General features: G+C 46.2%; 3 protein-coding genes across 3 annotated transcripts; all 3 read right to left on the reverse strand.

Moving 5' to 3' along the window:
- Nucleotides 1-1,328: 1,328 nt before the first annotated feature.
- LOC123362289 (putative olfactory receptor 52P1) lies at nucleotides 1,329-2,267 on the reverse strand. The gene has a single exon (XM_045002722.1). It carries the CDS (start codon nucleotides 2,265-2,267, stop codon nucleotides 1,329-1,331), a length of 939 nt encoding a protein of 312 aa, XP_044858657.1.
- Nucleotides 2,268-11,259: 8,992 nt separating this feature from the next.
- LOC123373665 (olfactory receptor 52E2-like) lies at nucleotides 11,260-12,198 on the reverse strand. The gene has a single exon (XM_045022706.1). It carries the CDS (start codon nucleotides 12,196-12,198, stop codon nucleotides 11,260-11,262), a length of 939 nt encoding a protein of 312 aa, XP_044878641.1.
- Nucleotides 12,199-18,433: 6,235 nt separating this feature from the next.
- LOC123362170 (olfactory receptor 52E4-like) lies at nucleotides 18,434-19,405 on the reverse strand. Its single transcript, XM_045002532.1, has one exon. It carries the CDS (start codon nucleotides 19,403-19,405, stop codon nucleotides 18,434-18,436), a length of 972 nt encoding a protein of 323 aa, XP_044858467.1.

The following is a 19,405-nucleotide window of genomic DNA, read 5'->3' on the forward strand; positions in this document are numbered from 1 at the left end:
TGTTACTGTTAGTCTCAAAAATGCAACATTTCATCCTCGCTGTCTTCGTTGGAAATAGAATGCTTCTGGTGCTGGTCCTACATCAGCAGAGACCAGTGCAATTGTTTCTTTTGTTGGTGCAAACTGTTCACAAGAGAACTTGTCTCGTTGCATATACGCCCAAACATGAAGAATGTTTTCTAAAAGTTCCTCTTGCATCTTATTGTGCAGTTTTGTTTTTATTAAGTTCATCTAAGAAACAGTCTTTGAACTGCAGTGTTGCAAAAAGGTAGGGACAGCAACGAAAGAGCGAACAAGCCAAGTTCAATAAAGTCTTTGTCCCCAGCGGCATCCATGTGTCTGACAACTTTAACCCAAAACTGCTCAACTTGGTTGTCCTGAGTATGAGGTAGGTGAACCATAGGCAAAACTCTCTACTGCTACTCCAATTGTCCAAGGTGTTCACAATCCAATGGCAAATATGAGATATTAACCAATGTAGCACGTGCCGGGCTGTGTGCAGCAGAAGGACTTAGTGCTGGAAGTGATTCAATCATCTGGATGTTTGGTGATAATCTCTGTTTCACCTGTTTCACAAACTTCAACATGAAATTTTGACACCTACTCTTGATATCTTCAACAATGGGAATGGTTAGGGTGTGTTTTGAAAGGTCCAGCTGAAAGAAAGTCTAAAATTGGCCTTGCAAAGTGGTAAGTAACGTGAAACAAAGTTGATATCATAGTTTAACACATCAGTCTGGTTCTCAAAAACACACAGTTTCACATCTCTAACCAACAACCTCTAGCCTCAATTCCTGCAGCAACTTTACTATCTTTGCACTTTCCAACTGAAACATTTGGTTTATTCTCCAGGATTACAGAAGAATGAAAAGTAGAAAAATCAGGTAAATTTTGTTCACTGGATCGCTGCTCAGCACTGTAGTTTCTTTCTTTGTCTTTAACTATGTAAAAGTGTAGCTTCAGTTTGTCAAACTGATTAAGAACCCTGTTCACACAGGAACTAATGGAAACCCATCTTCTGTCAGAAAAGTGCAGTATCTTCTGGTGGTCTGGTAGTCACAGAAAGGCCGAGTGACAGGGTGTATGGGATTTAGGGGTGATGGGTGACACTGAAAGAGATCAGGTGATGGTCAGAGAGAGGGAACTCGGCATCAAAGAGAGCAGTGCTTCATGATGGAGTGATAAGATGATAGGTGTGAGAAGCTTTTCAAAATCTGAACGTCCACAATGCTGAGCTCAGTGAAAGTGGGACAGAGCACTCTTGATTACTGAGGAGATTTTCTTTCCCCCTCTTTTCACATAGCCTTAAAGTCAGTGGTCCTTGACTATCACCTTCTGCAGGTGTATTTGCCCACTTTATCACGAAGCTCTTTGGTTTTGACTCCATAAATGATAGGGTTGAGCATGGGAGGGACAAGGAGATAGAAGTTAGCAAAGGTGACATGCACATGGGGAGCAATTCCCTGACCAAATCTCTGTGTAAGATAGGTGAAGAGGCAGGCAGTATAAGACATCAGCATCACACAGATGTGGGATGTGCAGGTGTTGAGGGCTTTCTGGTGGGCTTGCTTGGAGGAGATTCTGAGGACGGCCCTGATGATCAGACTGTAGGACAGGGCAATGAGTGTCAGGTCAATCCCAATGACCACAAATGCTACCACCAAGCCGTACATCCTGTTGACTGTGAAGTCGCCACACGACATCTTTGCCACAGCCATGTGCTCGCAATATGTGTGAGGGATAATGCGGTTGGCACAGAATGGCAGCCTGCTCACGAGTAGGGGCATTGGCAGAATAAAGAAAACAGCTCGTGTCAAACCCACAAGCCCTAGCTTAGCAATTCGTACATTGGTGAGAATTGTGGCATATCTCAGAGGGTTACATATGGCAATGTAGCGATCGAAGGCCATTGTCACGAGGACGGCTGACTGCATAACAGAAACTGCGTGAATAAAGAACATCTGGGTGAGGCAGCCACCCATGGTAATGCCTTTGAAATTGAACCATAATATACACAGTGCCTTTGGCATGACGGAGGTAGACATGCCGATGTCTGTGAGCGCCAGCATGCAGAGCAGCAGGTACATCGGCTTGTGCAGGGTCTGCTCTTTGCCTACAACAAACAGAAGCATGAAATTTCCAAACAAGCTGATAATGTAGAACATAGAGAAAGGGAGGGAAATCCAGAGATGGGCCGCTTCCAGGCCTGGGATGCCCATTAGGATAAATGGTGAAGGGTCAAAGGTGGTGAGGTTGAAAGCTGCCATGAGGTAGTTGATGCTTCGATCGGGCTCAGAAATGTTCAAGGTGCCTGTGAAGGGAGAGAAGCAAAGCAAGAGAGTTTACACAGATTATAAGAAATAGCAATTTTATAGCTACTGACAATCTAGAAAGGGGGATGAGCAGTGAGGTAGGAACATTTACAGAAGGCACCAGATTATTTAGGTCATACTCAAGTACAGAGAAGCCCTCAGAAGGAGCTAACCAAGCCAGGTGAATGGGTGGCACGATGGTATATAAACTTGGATATTAATAACTGGAGTGAATTGGAGGGGAAAATGTGTATTCCTCAAACATCTTATGAGGTTCTAATTTAACTATATGAATTCAGTACGGGGATCTGGGCATCAGTATACACAGCTTTGGGAAGTCCTACATACAGTGCAAACACCGAGGACACAAAGAAAATATTGGGATCCAGGAGGAGTAGGATGAGGAATCATACAGAAAATACAATGCCAAGAGATCAGTCAGTCAATGATCTGGACTCTGGACTCTTCTGGACTCCTCTGGGCAGTACTGGGCACCCTTCTCACACAGGGTACTGCAGAGCGAGACGGGCTCACAGAAGGGCAACGAGAATGATCAATTGCCTGGGGAAACTCTCATATAGAGAGAAATTGATGAGACTGGGATTGTTACTTTACTAAGGAGATGAATAAGAGGGGACATGAGAAAATTTTATAAATTACTGACTGATAGAGAGGTTTCAGAGGGATGACTGGTAAAGCATAGATCGAGAATGTGTTCTGCCTGTCCGATAACACAAGATCAAGAGAGCATTCAATTAAACTGAAAGGTGGCAAATTCAAAACAGATAAAAAAAGAATTCTTTCCTCACTTGATGCCTAATTAAACTGCGGAACTCAGTGCCACATAAGGTAGCTGAGACCATGAGCTAAGCAAGAATCAGGAAATGTTTGTATATTTATATGGATAGTGAGACTAACTAGTTACCATAGTTACAGCTAAATAAATATTTTGGAAAGCCCATAGGACAGTATTTCCCAAACTTGGGATCGCCGCTTGTGTAGGGAAAGCCCCTGGCGGGCCAGGCCGGTTTGTTTACCTGCCACGTCGGCGGGTCTGGCCGATCACGGCTCCCAGTGGCCGCAGTTCCCTGCTCCAGGCCAATGGGCACTGCTGGAAGCGGCGTGGGCCGAGGGTTGTACTGGCTGCTGCTTCCTGCAGCTCCCATTGGCCTGGAGCAGCGAACTGCAGCCAGTGGGAGCCGCGATCGGCCAGATCTGTGCATGGGGCAGTTAAACAAACCGGCCCGGCCCACCAGGGGCTTTCCCTACAAAGGGGTGTCCCAGGTTTGGGAAACACTGCCATACGCCAATGTGTTTGAGAGCACAAGCCAGTCTCCAGCTGTTAGACATTATGGGGATACTCTCATTATGGTCAGCTCATCCCCTCATCTACCCACTGCTGGGTTTCTTACACCGTTTTTGCAGCACCGGGAGCTGTCACTGTCAGAGAGAGGACACTGAACGAGACGGACCATAGGTCTGATCCACGATGCAATTCCTATGTTGGAAAGGAGCCAAATTTCCCTCATGGAAACAGACATTATCCTGCTGTGCAATGACTATGTGCTCATCAGAAGTGACATGAAGAGCACAAGGGTTTTGCTATTTAAGGTTACAGGCCTGCACCTCTGTTACTTCCTCTTTTTCTTTTGATGAGACACTTTCTTGAAGGCATCCAGCTTTGCCTGAGAGATAACAATGCTGGTCTCAATCATGGGAAGCGCAATGACTCTGAACAAGATTTGGAGGTGTGAAGCGATAATTAGCTAACCAATGAGACTCTCACTTTTACCATTTGGCCAATATAGCTTATGCAATACTGGGATGATAACTGGGGGAATCTCAAGAAGAAGCAGAGAGATTATTTTACCTTTGTATTTGGTGTTAGTGAGCCTGCTACTGGAATCCTGTATACTCAAGAAGGGTGGAGAGACGAGCCACCAGAATAAGTAAAGAATTAAAACCTGTCTTATAGTATTAAGGGGAGACTTGGTCACAGTCTTTAAGTACCTCCATGGGGAACAAATATTTAATGTGAGCTCTTCAGTCTAGCAAAGGAAGGTCTAACACAATCCAATGGCTGGAAGTTGAAGTTAGACACATTCTGACTGGAAATAAGGGAACACTTATCAAATGCTGAGAGTAATTAACCAATGGAATAATTTTTAAACCAAGATTGGATGTCTCTCTCCAACAATGGGTCTCAGCATTTCCAGACTACTGGATCCCTTTCAGGAATCTGATTTGTTTTGCACACCCCAAGTTTCACCTCACTTAAAAACTACTCGCTTACAAAATCAGACATAAAAATACTCAAGTGACACAGCATGGTATTACTGAAAAATTGCTGACTTTCTAATTTTTATCATGTACTTTTAAAGTAAATAAATTGGAATACAAATATTTTACTTACATTTCGGTGTATAGTATATAAAGCAGTATAAACAAGTCTGTAGGAAATTTTTATTTGTACTGACTTTGCTACTACTTTTCATTCAGCCTGTTGTCTAGTTCAAACACAAATTATTTCCAGGCAGGCCCCTGGCCTGTGCTATGCGGGAGGTCAGACTACCTGATCACAATGGTATTGGTGTTGGAATCTACAAACATGTCCTCAGGAGGTAGCTGGTGGCATTTTGCCTGCATGCTCAAGCCTGAGCTTACTGAAGTCTTTTTTTCTATTCATGACCATGGTAAATTTTACCCTATGTGGAGAAATTCTCAGGTGATTGAGGCGCCTTGGAAACAGGACACTAGGTGTGTATTGCACAAGGCTTAGGGATCCCATGACACACTGCATGGATGAATATTTTAGGTAAGAAAAAGTATAATCTGAGCCCATAAAATCTCTGTACTGAGGAATGAATGTACAAGCATCACCGTGAACAGCTAACAGAGCTGGCTTAGAAATGGTCCCAGAGCATCCTGGATTTAGCATCTAGGTCCCAGTGGCCCATTGTTTCAGGCATCTGCCAGTGGCTCCTGCACATGGCAGCTGTATTTATCTGGGCCCTCACATGTCCCAGAGTTTCCATCTCTCATGATATAATGTGAAAACTTCTCGGCTTGCGAGTTGTTCCTGTGCAGCAGTCCCTCAAGCTTCATGCCACGTCTATGAGTGCAACACAGGTGCCCTGGTATTTGCCACTCGTTTGTGAGCATCTCACTGGTGAGACACAGTCACTGATTACCCCCCAGCCAAGGGAGCAGGTGCGATGGGAGGCTGTGGTGGGCATAAAGCAGCTCGGAGGTTGTGGGAGCCAGGGATGACGGGGAGCATGAAGCAGACATCAGCGCCCAGCGTGCTGTTGGAATCAGGGCACCCTGGGATTGGGAAGGAGAGTATGGACAGGGGGTCAGAGTATAATGGGAGATTGAACCATCTGAGAAGCAAAGATCAATGGTTCTTTTCACTGGTGAGATGCCTGAAGTTACGTAACAACAACAACAATTGGAAACAAAACTGCGTAAAGGTTGTGACACCCAGGCTGCAGCTCTGTGGCTTGTGAGGGAAGAGAGACCCTGAGACCCACCCACACACATTCAAGGCCAGGAAAGGTCCCAGTGCTGGCCTTGGACCAACAATCACAAAGGAAAATTCAGTTTGAACAGCGCTGGCTGCCTGACCATGTAAATGTCGCTCCCCACCCCCACAACGCCCAGCGTTTGCTCACCTCTCCGTGTACTCCCTGCTCCCAGGCCGCACGTGAACCAGTGCCTTGCACATACACTCCCCATCCCCACCCGAAGCAGTACTGTCCCCCTGGCCATGTAACCCCTGCCTGCCCCACAGCCCACCCCACTCCCACAACCCCCAGCGTTTGCTCACCCGTACATGAACACCCTCTGCCTACCCCACAACCCAATTACTTCACGCCTGTCTGAGTACAGCCTGCTCCCATCCCCCGTTTGCTTGCCTATCTGTGTACAGCCCCTGCCTGCCCCACAACCCCCAGCGCTCCCCACCTGCCCTTGTACACCCCCTGCCTGTCCCACAACACTGAACGTTCCCTGCCTCTCCATTTATATCCCCCATCCTCACAACTCACACTACTGCCACACAGTGATACCACTCACCCAGGACAGAAACCAGGCGCCAGACTCCACAGCGCCAGCTCACAGAAATACGTCATCAGGCTGGGTTAAACTCACCGTCTGCCTGCACGGGCCAGAGGGGGAGATCTGTCTGAACTGCCTCTCCAGGGGTGAAGGGAACCCCAACAGCAGGGGCCCAGCCTGTGCAGGGAAGGAGAGAGGGACAGACCCTGCGGGAGGGAGAGAGGACATGGAGACTAAAAAGAACCAGCACGTATAACTCTTCCTCAAAAGACCTAAAGCTTTATTGTATTGCAGCCTGTTAGAAACCCAGAGACCCCTTCCTGAGGCTGCTTTTCCATCTTGGCAATTGCTGACATTACCAGGAGGCTGTAGAGGGGGTGCTCACAGCAGGAGGATGGATGGTGGGATGGTGTCAGAGACAATCTGCTACAGTGTGGTCCACATTCCATTATTGTCTGAGACACCCCTCTGCCCCAGGAGGCCTCAATACACCTTGCTGGTCTGTGCATTAGGCAGGATGTCGGTTCCCTATTTTGACTGTTTTCAGGACCCCACGCCACTGTGATCTAGATACAGCACATCCCCCACACATCCTCCCCACCGCCACCACACACTGTGCGTTCTGGGGCCTCCGCCTGGTTTCCTTAAGCCAGAAACTTGCTTTTATTTTCATGATTCTCATCCTATTCAGAACCGAAGATGCTGGGGCACAGAAAGAGAAGACCCCTCTCCCTACACACAAAATCGTTATCCTGATTGTTCTGAACCTGTAAGTCTGTGAGTGTGAGATTTCAGCGAGACTCTTGTCAGTTGTTATTTTGGGTCCAAATGAACTCACCCATCCTTAAAGGCCACAGGAGGACTCCAGTTGAAATCACTGGCGACTTGTGGCCGGAATAAATCAGGCCATTTATTTAGGTCCCTACATGTGGATTTAGAGTGGCTGTGTTGGGAGAGTGCCATAGATCTCAGTGGGTCCTGCTACAGAGGCATTATTTTGTTGTGCTCAGAAAGAGTCCCAAGGAAACTCCCAGTTTATGTGGCGTTCTGGGACCAAGCATGAAAGATGTGGGGATTCCAAACACATGGGCTTTGAATTTGCTCTCAGGGAGGCCAGTTTCATTCTGGAGTGACCCACTATAGGCAGAATGTGAGAACAGAATCTGGCCAGTGTGTGATCCATTTTTGTTGTGAACCCTCTGGTAACAGACATCTGCTGCAGAGGTTCTGGCTTCACTTCTCCAGAGGCCAGTGAAGTTGATGAATTGGAAAACATGAGCAAACCAGAGGAAAAACCACACACACACACACCAAAAAGAGAGAAAAATAATAAAAGCTACGGAGACAGCTAGAACGGCACAGTAAAAGACAAGGAACTGATTATAAAAATAAATATTTGTCTAAACTATGTCCAATACATTTGTAGTTCCAATTTTACCAAGTGAATCCCTTGGTGTTTCTGACAATACTTAAACAGTTCAAGTTACCGTGCTGCTGAATTCCTGCCCAGATTGTTCTTGAGATGAACCCTGGAACCTTTCCCTGAGCCCTCAGCACTCACTTTAATGCAGAAACAGACAACTCACCAAAATCCTGCTTAGCAGAGAGAAGTAATCTCCTTACAGCAACAGGAAGGAAGAGCCTTAAGAATGAAGGTATGAATCTCACATGTCTGACGCTCGCCATGCTGGGCAGTGATTTTTATGTTTCCCCTGTACAGTCCCTGCAGACTCTCTGATTGGCCAGGACTCCCAGACAATTCCCTCGGCTCCGTGAGCAGTAGGATGAGCAGAAAATAGACCCTGGAGAACTTCAGCTTGAGAGCCTCCCCTGGGAGTAAAGAAATGATTTGCCAACATCAGGGGCTCAAGATTGTCAGGGCAAACTGAGTCTTACAGTCTGTTGTCCAGCCTAGCAATTGACAACGTTGTTTTTTTTTCCCCCCTGTGTGTAATGTACAGCCATCTGCACTGTGTGTGGGAATGCTGCCACAAGATATGGTACCAAAAGCATTTTCAATTGATCGTAGAAGCATACAGCTGCATACTGCTCATGCAATTGTAATATACAGTGCATTATCCGCTGAAAAGTCAGCGCCACTCTGTGATGGCAAAATGAAGCGATCTTTAATAGATGCTAGTTGTAGTACATGGAAAAGGCTCTCTTCTCCAAGGATTCTGGTATCAAAGCTATTTGACAATATCTGTTTGTGAGGTCTAAAGTGGATGTATATCTGGAAGATCAAACTCTTCTAATATTTCATCTCCTCTCTGCATTGGGTAATCATCAAATTTCAATATTCTGTTGATCTTTCAGAAATCGATGCAGAAACGGGGTTATGCTATCCTGTGTGAGAACTAGTACAATGGGCCTTCTCCACTCACTGTGGTGTTTTACCATGCTGAGGTGGGAACATGGATAAAGGAATCAACCAATTGCTATATATTGATCTTTTGTTCTGGATACAGTTTACTGAGTGATACTGTAGCATACATACACAATAGTAAAAACGTGCTCTGTGTGGGTTACCGTAATCCTAACTCTGTTCTTGCTACCAGGGCTTTCCAGATCACAATGCTGGGGGTCCCTTGTTTGCTGTCCTTCAGTGTCTGAGGAACAAACCAACTCCCCTCTGTCCTGCCCTCTATGCTCCGAGGCAAACAGCCTCCTGCTCATGTACAAACTTCAAAATAAACCCATCTCTAGACAAACTTTTCCCATTTTCCCACCAACAAACAATGGTAACCACCAACTAATCATAGCCATTGTCTATGAACTCTGTGCACGGCAGGGCTGCACTGTCTCACTAGCTATGATCTTTGCCCATGGTACAGCAGCAGAGTTATCTTACCCTACAATGGGGTCACAGCTGTAGGAGAAGTACTGTTGTGCTCCCAGTCCTGGTACTCATTGTCCAAAAGGTCTCAGACTGACACCAGCTAGGATCGACAGCCCTGAGATCTGTTCTAGAGAGGGGGGATTAACCCCATTCACTTCACGCACCAGGACTGAGAGACCCAGATGTCCCAGCCACATGGCCTTCAGTGACACTATCAGAACAAATGCAGCTCACCTAGGTCCGTTCACCACCAAGTGCAGGACTCACAGTTACTTCTCACACTCCCCTGGGACACTCCCATGTGGATTCTCTGATGTCTAGACCAAGGGCACCATTGCATTGATAGCCCAATATCACTTAAAAAATAACCTGATAATAGCCCAATCCACTTCTTTCAACAAAGGGTTTTTTTTTATTAACACATTGCTGTATACAGCAAGTAACAAGTGAAAATTTTCATTAGATACCTGATACAAATTAGATATTTATTTTAAAAGCTACAAGGCACAACAAGAGTTTGTCCACTTTAGGAGCAAAGCTATGAGATGAAAATCAAATTCAATCCTTCCTACTGGTATTTGTAGCCTGATTGAGGAATGATAAATGTTTCAAACAGAAACACAGAGTGACGGTGATAAAATAACCCAAAAGGAAACCAAAATGTATGTAGAACAAAAACAATAGCAAAATTAATAAGGTATTTATTTCTAATGGCATTTAATAACGGTAGTCAACCTCCATATGTTGTGTTGAATTAGTATGTTACTGTTAGTCTCTGAAATGCAACATTTCATCCTCACTGTCTTTGACAGAAGTAGAATGCTTCTGGTGCTGGTCATACATCGGCAGAGACCAGTGCAATCATTTCTTTTGTTGGTGCAAACTGTTCACAAGAGAATTTGTGTCATTGCATATATGCCCTAACATGAAGAATGTTTTCTAAAAGTTCCTCTTGCATTTTATTGTGTACTTTTGTTTTTATTAAGTTCATCTGAGAAACAGTATTTCAATGGCAGTGTTGCTAAAAGGTAGGGACAGCAACGAAAGAGCGAACAAGCCAAGTTCACTAAGCCTTTGTCCCCAGCGGCATCCATGTGTTTGACAACTTCAACCCAAAACTGCTCAGCTTGGTTGTCCTGAGTATGAGGACAGTGAACCATAGGCAAAACTCTCCACTGCTACTCCAATTGTCCAAGGTGTTCACAAACCAATGTCAAAAATTAGGAATTAGCCAATCTAGGTCATGGAGGGCTGAGTGCAGTAGAAATACTTAGTACTTCAAGTGATTCAGTCACCTGAATGTTTGTTGATAATCCCTGTTCCACAAACTCTGACATGAAATTTCGACACCTACTCCTGATGTCTTTTACAATGGGAACGGTTAGTGTGTGTTTTGAAAGGTCCAGCAAAAAGCAACTCTGAAATCGACTGTGCAAAGTGGTAAGTAATGTGACTCCAAGGTGATATCATAGCTTAAAACATCAATCCGGTTCTCAAAAATACATGGTTTCACAACTCTCAGCAACAAGCTCTCGCCAGAATTCCTGCAGCAACGTTTATATATTCACACATTCCAACTGAAACATTTGGTTTCTTCTCCAGGATTACAGAAGAATTGAAAGTAGAAAAATCGGGTAAATTTTGTTCACGGAATTGCTGTTCAGCACTGTAGTTTCTTACTTTGTCTTTGGCTATGGAAAAGTGTAGCTTCAGTTTGTTGAACTGATTAAGAACCCTGTTCACACAGGAACTAAGGGAAACCCACCTTCCATCAGAAAAGTTCAGTATCTTCTGGTGGTCTGGTTGTAACAGAAAGGCCGAGTGACAGGGTGTGTGGGGTTGGGAGCTGATGGATGACACTGAAAGAGGTCAGGTGATGGTCAGAGAGTGGGAACTTGGTGATGCAGTGATAAGATGTTAGGTGTGAGGTGCTTCTCAGACTCTGAACTTCCACAATGCTGAGCTCAGCCAAACTGGGACAGAGCACCCTTGATTAATGAGGAGATATCCTTTCCCCCTCTTGTTGCACAGTTTTAAAGTCAGTGGCAATCACCTTCTGCGGGTGTATTTGCTCACTTTGTCACGAAGCTCTTTGGATTTCACACCATAAATGATAGGGTTGAGCATGGGGGGGACAAGGAGATAGAAGTTAGCAAAGGTGACATGTACATGGGAAGCAATTCCTTGACCAAACCTCTGTGTCAGGTAGGAGACGAGGGAGGGAGTATAAGACATCAGCATCACACAGATGTGAGATGTGCAGGTGTTGAGGGTTTTCAGGTGGGCTTTCTTGGAGGAGATTCTGAGGACAGCCCTGATGATCAGACCATAGGACAGGGCAATGAGTGTCAGGTCTGACCCATTGACTACAATTGCTATCACCAAGCCGTACGTCCTGCTGACTGTGATGTCCCCACAGGACATCTTTGCCACAGCCATGTGCTCGCAGTACGTATGGGGGATAATGCGGTTGGCACAGAATGGCTGCCTGCTGAGGAGCAGGGGCATGGGCAGAATGAAGAGAACAGCTCTTGTCAAACCCAGGAGCCCGAGCTTAGTTATTCGTGCATTAGTGAGGATTGTGCCATATCTCAGAGAGTTACATATGGCAACATAACGATCAAAGGCCATTGTCACGAGGACAGCTGACTGCATAACAGAAACTGTGTGAATGAAGAACATCTGGGTGAGGCAGCCACCCACAGTAATGCCTTTCAAATTGAACCAAAATATACACAGTGCCTTCGGCACGACGGAGGTAGACATGCCGAAATCTGTGAGCGCCAGCATGCAGAGCAGCAGGTACATCGGCTTGTGCAGGGTCTGCTCTTTGCCTATAACAAACAGAAGCATGAAATTTCCGAACAGGCCGATAATGTAGACTGCAGAGAAAGGGATGGAAATCCAGATGTGGGCAGCTTCCAGGCCTGGGATGCCCATTAGGATAAAGGGTGAAGGTTCAGAGGGAGTGAGGTTGAAAGCTGCCATGAGGTAGTTGATGCTTCGATCGTGCTCAGAAATGTTCAAGGTGCCTGTGAAGGAAGAGAAACACAGCGGGGGTGTGTGTGTTACACAGTTTATAAAAATTAACACGGTAAATATGATATAGGCATTAACAATGTAGAAAGGAGTGTATGCAGTGATGTGGGAACCTTTACAGATGGCAGCAGATTATTTCAGTCATACTCGTGTTGAGAGACATCCTCAGAAGGCACTAACCAAGCCAGGTGAATGGGCGGCATGATGTCAGATAAACTTGGATGTCAATATCTGCAACGTGTATGCCACTGGAGGGAAAAAATTGAACTCCTCAAACATCTTACAAGGTTCTAATTTGACTATATGAATTTAGTACAGGAACCTGGGCGTCATTGGGAAGCACCACTCACAGTGCAAGCAGAGCAGAAACTAAGTATAGCATTGGGATCGAGGAGGAGTTGGCTGAGGAATCATACAGAAAATACAATGTCATGAGAGCAGCCAGTCGATGTTTCACTCTCCTTTGACTTCCTCTGTGCAGTATGGGGCACCCTTCTCACACAGGATATCGCAGAGCTGCCAGAGCGCCTTGTGCTTCACTGTGGTTCCCAGTGTCCCATTGTTTCAGGCATCTGCCAGTGGCTCCTGCACATGGCAGCTATATTTATCTAGGCCCCCACATGTCCCAAAGTTTCCATCTCTCCTTATAAAATGGGCAAACTTCTTCGCTTGCGAGTTGTTCCTGTGTAGCAGCCCCCGCAGCTTCGTGCCGTGTCTATGGGTGAAACAAGAAAAGCACCACAGCTGCCCTGGTATTTGCCACTCACATGTGAGCATTATTTTGTTGTGTTCGGAATGTGTCTGAAGGAAACTCCCAGTTTATGTGGCGTTCTGGGACCAGGCATGAAAGAGGGGGATTCTGGCCAGTGTGTGACCCATTCTTGTGGGGAACCCTCTGCTAACAGATATCTGCTGCAGAGGTTCTGGCTTCACTTCTTCAGAGACCAGTGAATTTGCTGAATTGGAAAACTTGAGCAAATCGGAGGAAAAACCACACAGCCCCCAAAAAGGAAGCTACTAAGACAGATAGAAGGACAGAGTAAAAGACAAGACACGGATCTTAAAAACAAATATTTGTCTAAACTATTTCCAATACACTTGTAGTTACAATTTTACCAAGTGATTCCCTTTGTGTTTCTGATAATACTAAACAGTTTACGTTTCTGTGCTGCTGAATTCCTGCCCAGATGATTCTTGAGTTGAACCCTGGAACCCTTCCTTGAGCCCTCAGCACTAATTGTAATGCAGAAATGGGTAACTCACCGGAATCCCACTCAGCAGAGGGAAGAAATATCCTTACTTTGACAGGAAGATTGAGCCCTTGGAATCAGTGTATGAATCTCACGTCTGACACTCAGCGTGCTGGACAGCAGCCTTTATGATTCCCCTGTACAGTCCCTGCAGACTCTCTGGTTGGCCAGGACTCCCAGATAATTCCTTTGGCTCTGTGAGCAGCAGGAAGAGCAGAAAATAGACCCTGGAGAACCTTGGCTTGAGAGCCTCCCCTGGGACCGAAGAAAATATTCACCAATAACAGGGGCTCAGATTGTCAGGGCAAAGTGAGTTTTGCAGGCTGTTCAATCTTGCAATTGACAATAGGTTTCTTTTTTGTGCGTACTGTATTGCCATCTGCACTATGTGTGGGAATGCTGCCATTTTCAATTGATCGTAGCAGCGTACTGCTGCATATCACCCATGGCGTTGTAATATCCAGTCCATTAGGCTCTGAAAAGTCACTGCAACAATGTGGAGGAAAAATTACGTGATCCTGAATTGATACAAGCTGTAGGGGGTGGAAAAGGGTTTTTTCTCCCAGGATTCTGATATCAAAGCTATTTGCCAGTATCCCTTTGTGAGGTCTAAAGTGAGTATTCATCCGGGAGTTCAAACTATTCTAATATTTCAGCTACTCTCTGAATCGGGTTATCATCAAATGTCAATACAGTGTTGATCTTTCAAAAGTCGATGCAGAAACAGGTTGTGTTGTTCTGCGTCAGAACTAGTACCGTGGGATTTCTCCACTCACTCTGATTCCTTCACCTATGAGAGAACAGCTTTGGAGTTTCCCTAATCTGTTGTCCTGGGACCATTTCAGTGTGGTGGTATTTTAGGTAGCTGTGCCCTGCTGGGGTGAGAACACGGTGGTAAAGGAATCAATCAACAGCTACATCTGGATCTTTTCTTCAGGCAACAGTCCCTCTCCCATGCTTGTGTGATGAGTGCCTATTGCCCTAATTTGGGCTCTGCAGGGTATGAGTGTGATGGGTTTCACCTGCGGGGTGCAGTCTGGGAGCCGTGGGAACTGCTGGGCCTCTCTCACCACCCAGCTGGGCTGCCCCTTGTTCACCCTGCTTTGCTGGTGATTCAGCCTCTCCAGGTCCTGTTATCACCCAACACAACAGCAGATGGCACCACACACTGTCTCTTTAAGATCACCAGTCTCTTCAAGATCTTAAGCTTAGTACGCATTTGTCATGGGTTGGACCCGCTGGGATGTCACCGGGTGTGCTGAGATATCACTGAGTCAGCCTATTGTGCCAGCCTGGTCTTGCTGGACCAGACTCACTAGCCACACAGGCAAGGCCCCGCCCAGCCGCACAGAGAGACAGAGATCCGCTCTGAGAAGGCTCAGCTTATGGTCCTTGCTATAGCACCCAGCTGTCCACCTCCCTTGGGATACACACCCAAAATAATATGAAATTCGCCTCTTCCCTTGATATGGAGGAGGGTATTCACAACTTCTCACCCCACAGTTAGAAGTCACATAAACTGGGTTATATTATATACCAGAAATAAGTTTATTAACAATAACAGTTGTATTTTAAATAAACAAAGCAGGCAAGCTAAGCTCAATATACTTAAGAAACAGGTTACAAAATGTAAATTCTCCCCCTAAATGTTATTTTAGGGAGATTGCAAAGTTTTGGTGGTTCAGAGTTCCAGTTATATTCATTTTCAGACTGGACCCCTTGCCTTCCCCTCAGGTGGCTCATCCAGTCTTTCTTCTTGGGCAAACAGCCATAGAGGGGAGGAGTCAGGGCTTCCTCCCCACCCGTACATTTACAAAGGTGGGAATCCTTTGTCTCCCAGGGAGGTGGTAGAATCTCCATCCTTAAAAGTTTTTAATGGCCCGGCATTGACTCTGCTGTGCGGGGATCAAACAGCAGGATGTTTGAGCTGCCAAGAAGGCCACCTCCTTCCCAAAAGTTCTGCCCTCTCAGGAGTCTGTTTCCAGGCATACTGGCTCTGTAAAGACTAGGGACTGGAGTCCTGAAGGGAACGTCTCACAACAAGGTCCTATGCACAGTGGGCTGAAGTGAAGAGTTAAGTCTATCTTGATTGTAGCAGAGAAACCAGTCACTTTTTGAGCCTCTCACAGAGCGGGGAGGGGAGAACTTGCACTGCATGTAAGATTGCTCAGAGCTCCAGTATGAAACTGGAGAAAAGACCGTTGAGAGTTTTTGGCTTAAGTTTAGAAGCAAGAGTAACCAGAGTGATGTCTTGCTGGGCGTCTGCTATAGATCACCAGACCAGGAGGATGAGGTAGATGAGGCTTTCTTCAGATAACTAACAGAAGTTTCCAGATCACAGACCCTGGTTCTCATGAGAGGCTTCAATCACCCTGACATCTGCTGGAAGAGCAATACAGCAATGCACAGGCAATCTAGGACGTTTTTGGAGAGCCTTTTGGACAATTTCCTGGTGCAAGTGCTGGAGGAACCAACTAAGTGTCTTGCTCCTCTTGACATGCTGCTCACAAACAGGGAGACCATCTACCCCTACTGTCCCCTCCATGTTCCTGTGCCTAACCTTCCTTTTCCCCTCAGTATCCCTCATAGGCCAAGTTGAAAACCAGATCCGGGTTGGAGGGCCTGAGCCTCTGGGGGTGGGGATGGCAGCCAAGAGCAGCCTCCAACCCATGTCCCTGCCCCCCGGAAAGCCCCGTTCAGAGCTGATGGAGGGTCTCCGGTTCTCCACAGATGCCCGCATGGCTCTTACACTGACCCATCTCTGGCTTCTGGCCTGGTCTGGATGCAGGACCTCAGTGACTGAAGAGCTGCAGCTGGGCCATGGTAAGAGCCGCCAGGGGTTGGCAGCTTTGGGGAGCTGCAGACCCTCCATCTGCCCCAGGCAGGGAGGTGGCGGGGCAGGGACATTGACATGGGGCTTCTCTTCTTCCCCCCTTCCCCACAGATTCCCAGGGTTATGGGCTGCTTTTACCTGGCCTGGGCTCCAGCTTCTGGCCTGGCTGGAGGCGTAACCTCAGAGTGAAGAGGAAGGGCAGGGGTTCAGACCTGTGACTAAAGCAGATTGACCAATCCCGTCCACTCTCAAAAGTGGGAGGGTCATGGTCCCTTCTCCACACCTCCCTGTCCCACCATCTGGAGCTCCGGCAAAAGTCTCCAGCCTGTGCGGCGATGACACCGCAGATAAGATACCTGCTCTGGCAGTGGTACACGCCCTCAGGCTCTAGGTAGCAGGACCCTTCTCCCCAGCATCTGCCCTCCCATCAAATTCATGTTCCCGCTTCTGAGTCCAGCCTTCAAAGCCTTCCTGCAGAGCATCATCTCCCTCTGATGGGGCCTCTGCATGTGGCCTCCTCACCTTGCTCTTCCCAGATGCTCTTTCTTCTCGGCTGCCGTGTTACTTGTGCCATGGCTGGCATCCACTGTCCTGGCTCTGGCCCCACAACTCCCTGCTCTAGTTTTGCTCTGGCTCCCATGCTGACCCAACTCCTGGCTCTTGTCTGCTACCACTCCCCACCTCTGCCTTCTTCCTCAGTGCTGCTGCTCTGCCTCGGGTCCAGCTGTGCCTTCTGGGTTTTTTTTTCTGGACTCTCTGGTCTCGGGTTACCAGATTTCTCCTGCATTCATAGCCCAATATCACTTAAAAACTAACCTGATAATAGCCCAATTCACTTCTTTCAACAAAGGGTTTGGTTTTTTTATTAATACAGGGTTGTATACATCAAGTAACAAATGAAAACTTTCATTAGATTCCTAGTACAGAATTGATATTTATTTAAAAAAAACAAACCTACAAGGTACAGCAGGAGTTTGTGCACGCTAGCCACAACGCTATGAGATGATAATCAAAGTCAAAAGCCCCCTACTGGTACTTGTATCCCAGTTGAGGACTGATAAATGTTTCAAACATTACATTAGCCCAAAAGGAGACCACAATGTATGTAATACAAAAACAACAATGAAAAGATTATGGTATTTATTTCTAACAGCATTCAGTGTGCGTAGTCAATGTCCATAGTTTGTCTTGAAAAGAAATGATGGCTCTGCGTTTGCCTGGCGTCATATTCAGGACAACCAGGTTGAGCAGTTTTAGGTTGAAGTTGTCAAACACATGGACGCCACTGGGGACAAAGACTTCATTGAACTTGGCTTGTTCACTCTTTCATTGCTGTCCCTACCTTTTAGTAACGCTGCAGTTGAAAGACTGTTTTCTCAGATGAACTTGACAAATACATGTGTTTGACAACTTCAACCCCAAACTGCTCAACTTGGTTGTCCTGAGTATGATGCCAGTGAATCGTAGGCAAAACTCTCCACTGCTGCTCCAAATACCCAAGGTGTTCACAAACCATAGCAAAAATGAGATATTAGCCATTCTAGCTTATGCAGGGCTGAGTGCAGTAGAAGGACTTAGGACTGCAAGCAATTCAGTCACCTAGATGTTTGGTAATAATCCCTGTTTCACCTTTTTCACAAACTCCAACATGAAATTTTGACACCTACTCTTCATGTCTTTGAAAATGGGAACGGCTAGTGTGTATTTTGAAAGGTCCAGCTGAAAGTGAATCAAAAATTGGCTGCACAAAGTGGTAAGTAATGTGACTCAAAAACAATATCAAGTTTAACAATCAGTCCAGTTCAAAAACACAGTTTCAGACCTCTCACCAACAAGTTCTCGAAGAATGTTCTCAATTCCCACACTAAATTTTGCTCACTGGATCACTTTCTGTATGATTAAAAAATTCAGCATTGTAGCTTCTTTCTTTGTCTTTGGCTTTCTAACAGTCCGGTTCATCAGTGTAGCTTCTGTTTGTCAAACTGATCAAGAACTCTGTTCAGAGAGGGACTAACGCAAACTCACCCTACATCAATGTTGAGCTCAGCCAAACATGGACAGAGCACCCTTGATTAATGAGGAGATCTCCTTCCCCCTCTTGTCAAACAACTTTAACGTCAGTGGCCCCCGGCAATAAACTTCTGCAGATGTATTTGCCCAATTTGTCACGAAGCTCTTTGGTTTTGGCCCCATAAATGATAGGGTTGAGCATGGGGGGGACAAGGAGATAGAAGGTAGCGAAGGTGACATGTACATGGGAAGCAATTCCCTGACCAAACCTCTGTGTCAGGTAGGAGAAGAGACAGGGAATATAAGACATCAGCATCACACAGATGTGGGCTGTGCAGGTGTTGAGGGCTTTCTGGTGGGCTTTCTTGGAGGAGATTCTGAGGATGGCCCTGATGATCAGACTATAGGACAGGGCAATGAGCATCAGGTCTAACCAGATGACTACAAGCGCTATCACCAAGCCATATGTCCTGTTGACTGTGATGTCCCCACACAACATCTTTGCCACAGCCATGTGCTCGCAGTACATGTGGGGTATAATGCGGTTGGCACAGAAGGGCAGCCTGCTGAGGAGCAGAGGAAGGGGCAGAATGAAAAGAACAGCTCTTGTCAAACCCACAAGCCCGAGCTTAGCTATTCGTGCATTGGTGAGGATGGTGGCGTATCTCAGAGGGTTACATATGGCAACATAGCGATCGAAGGCCATTGTAACAAAAATGGCTGACTGCATTACAGTTAGCATGTGAAGGAAGAACATCTGGATGAAGCAGCCATCCACAGTAATGCCTTTCAAATTAAACCAAAATATACACAGTGCCTTTGGAATGACAGAGGTAGACATGCCGATATCTGTGAGTGCTAGCATGCAGAGCAGCAAGTACATCGGCTTGTGCAGGGTCTGCTCTTTGCCTACAACAAACAGAAGCATGAAATTTCCAAACAGGCTGATAATGTAGAACATAGAGAAAGGGATGGAAATCCAGATGTGAGCAGCTTCCAGGCCAGGGATGCCCATTAGGATAAATGGTGAAGGATCAGAGCGGGTGAGGTTGAAAGCTGCCAT

The sequence above is a fragment of the Mauremys mutica genome, chromosome 1 (genome assembly GCF_020497125.1).
Source record: "Mauremys mutica isolate MM-2020 ecotype Southern chromosome 1, ASM2049712v1, whole genome shotgun sequence".
Lineage (NCBI taxonomy): Eukaryota > Metazoa > Chordata > Testudines > Geoemydidae > Mauremys > Mauremys mutica.

What these genes read in the sequence shown, in the direction of transcription:
- LOC123362289 (XM_045002722.1), bottom strand. Translation starts at nt 2,267, where the DNA reads ATGGCAGCTTTCAACCTCACCACCTTTGACCCTTCACCATTTATCCTA.
- LOC123373665 (XM_045022706.1), bottom strand. Translation starts at nt 12,198, where the DNA reads ATGGCAGCTTTCAACCTCACTCCCTCTGAACCTTCACCCTTTATCCTA.
- LOC123362170 (XM_045002532.1), bottom strand. Translation starts at nt 19,405, where the DNA reads ATGGCAGCTTTCAACCTCACCCGCTCTGATCCTTCACCATTTATCCTA.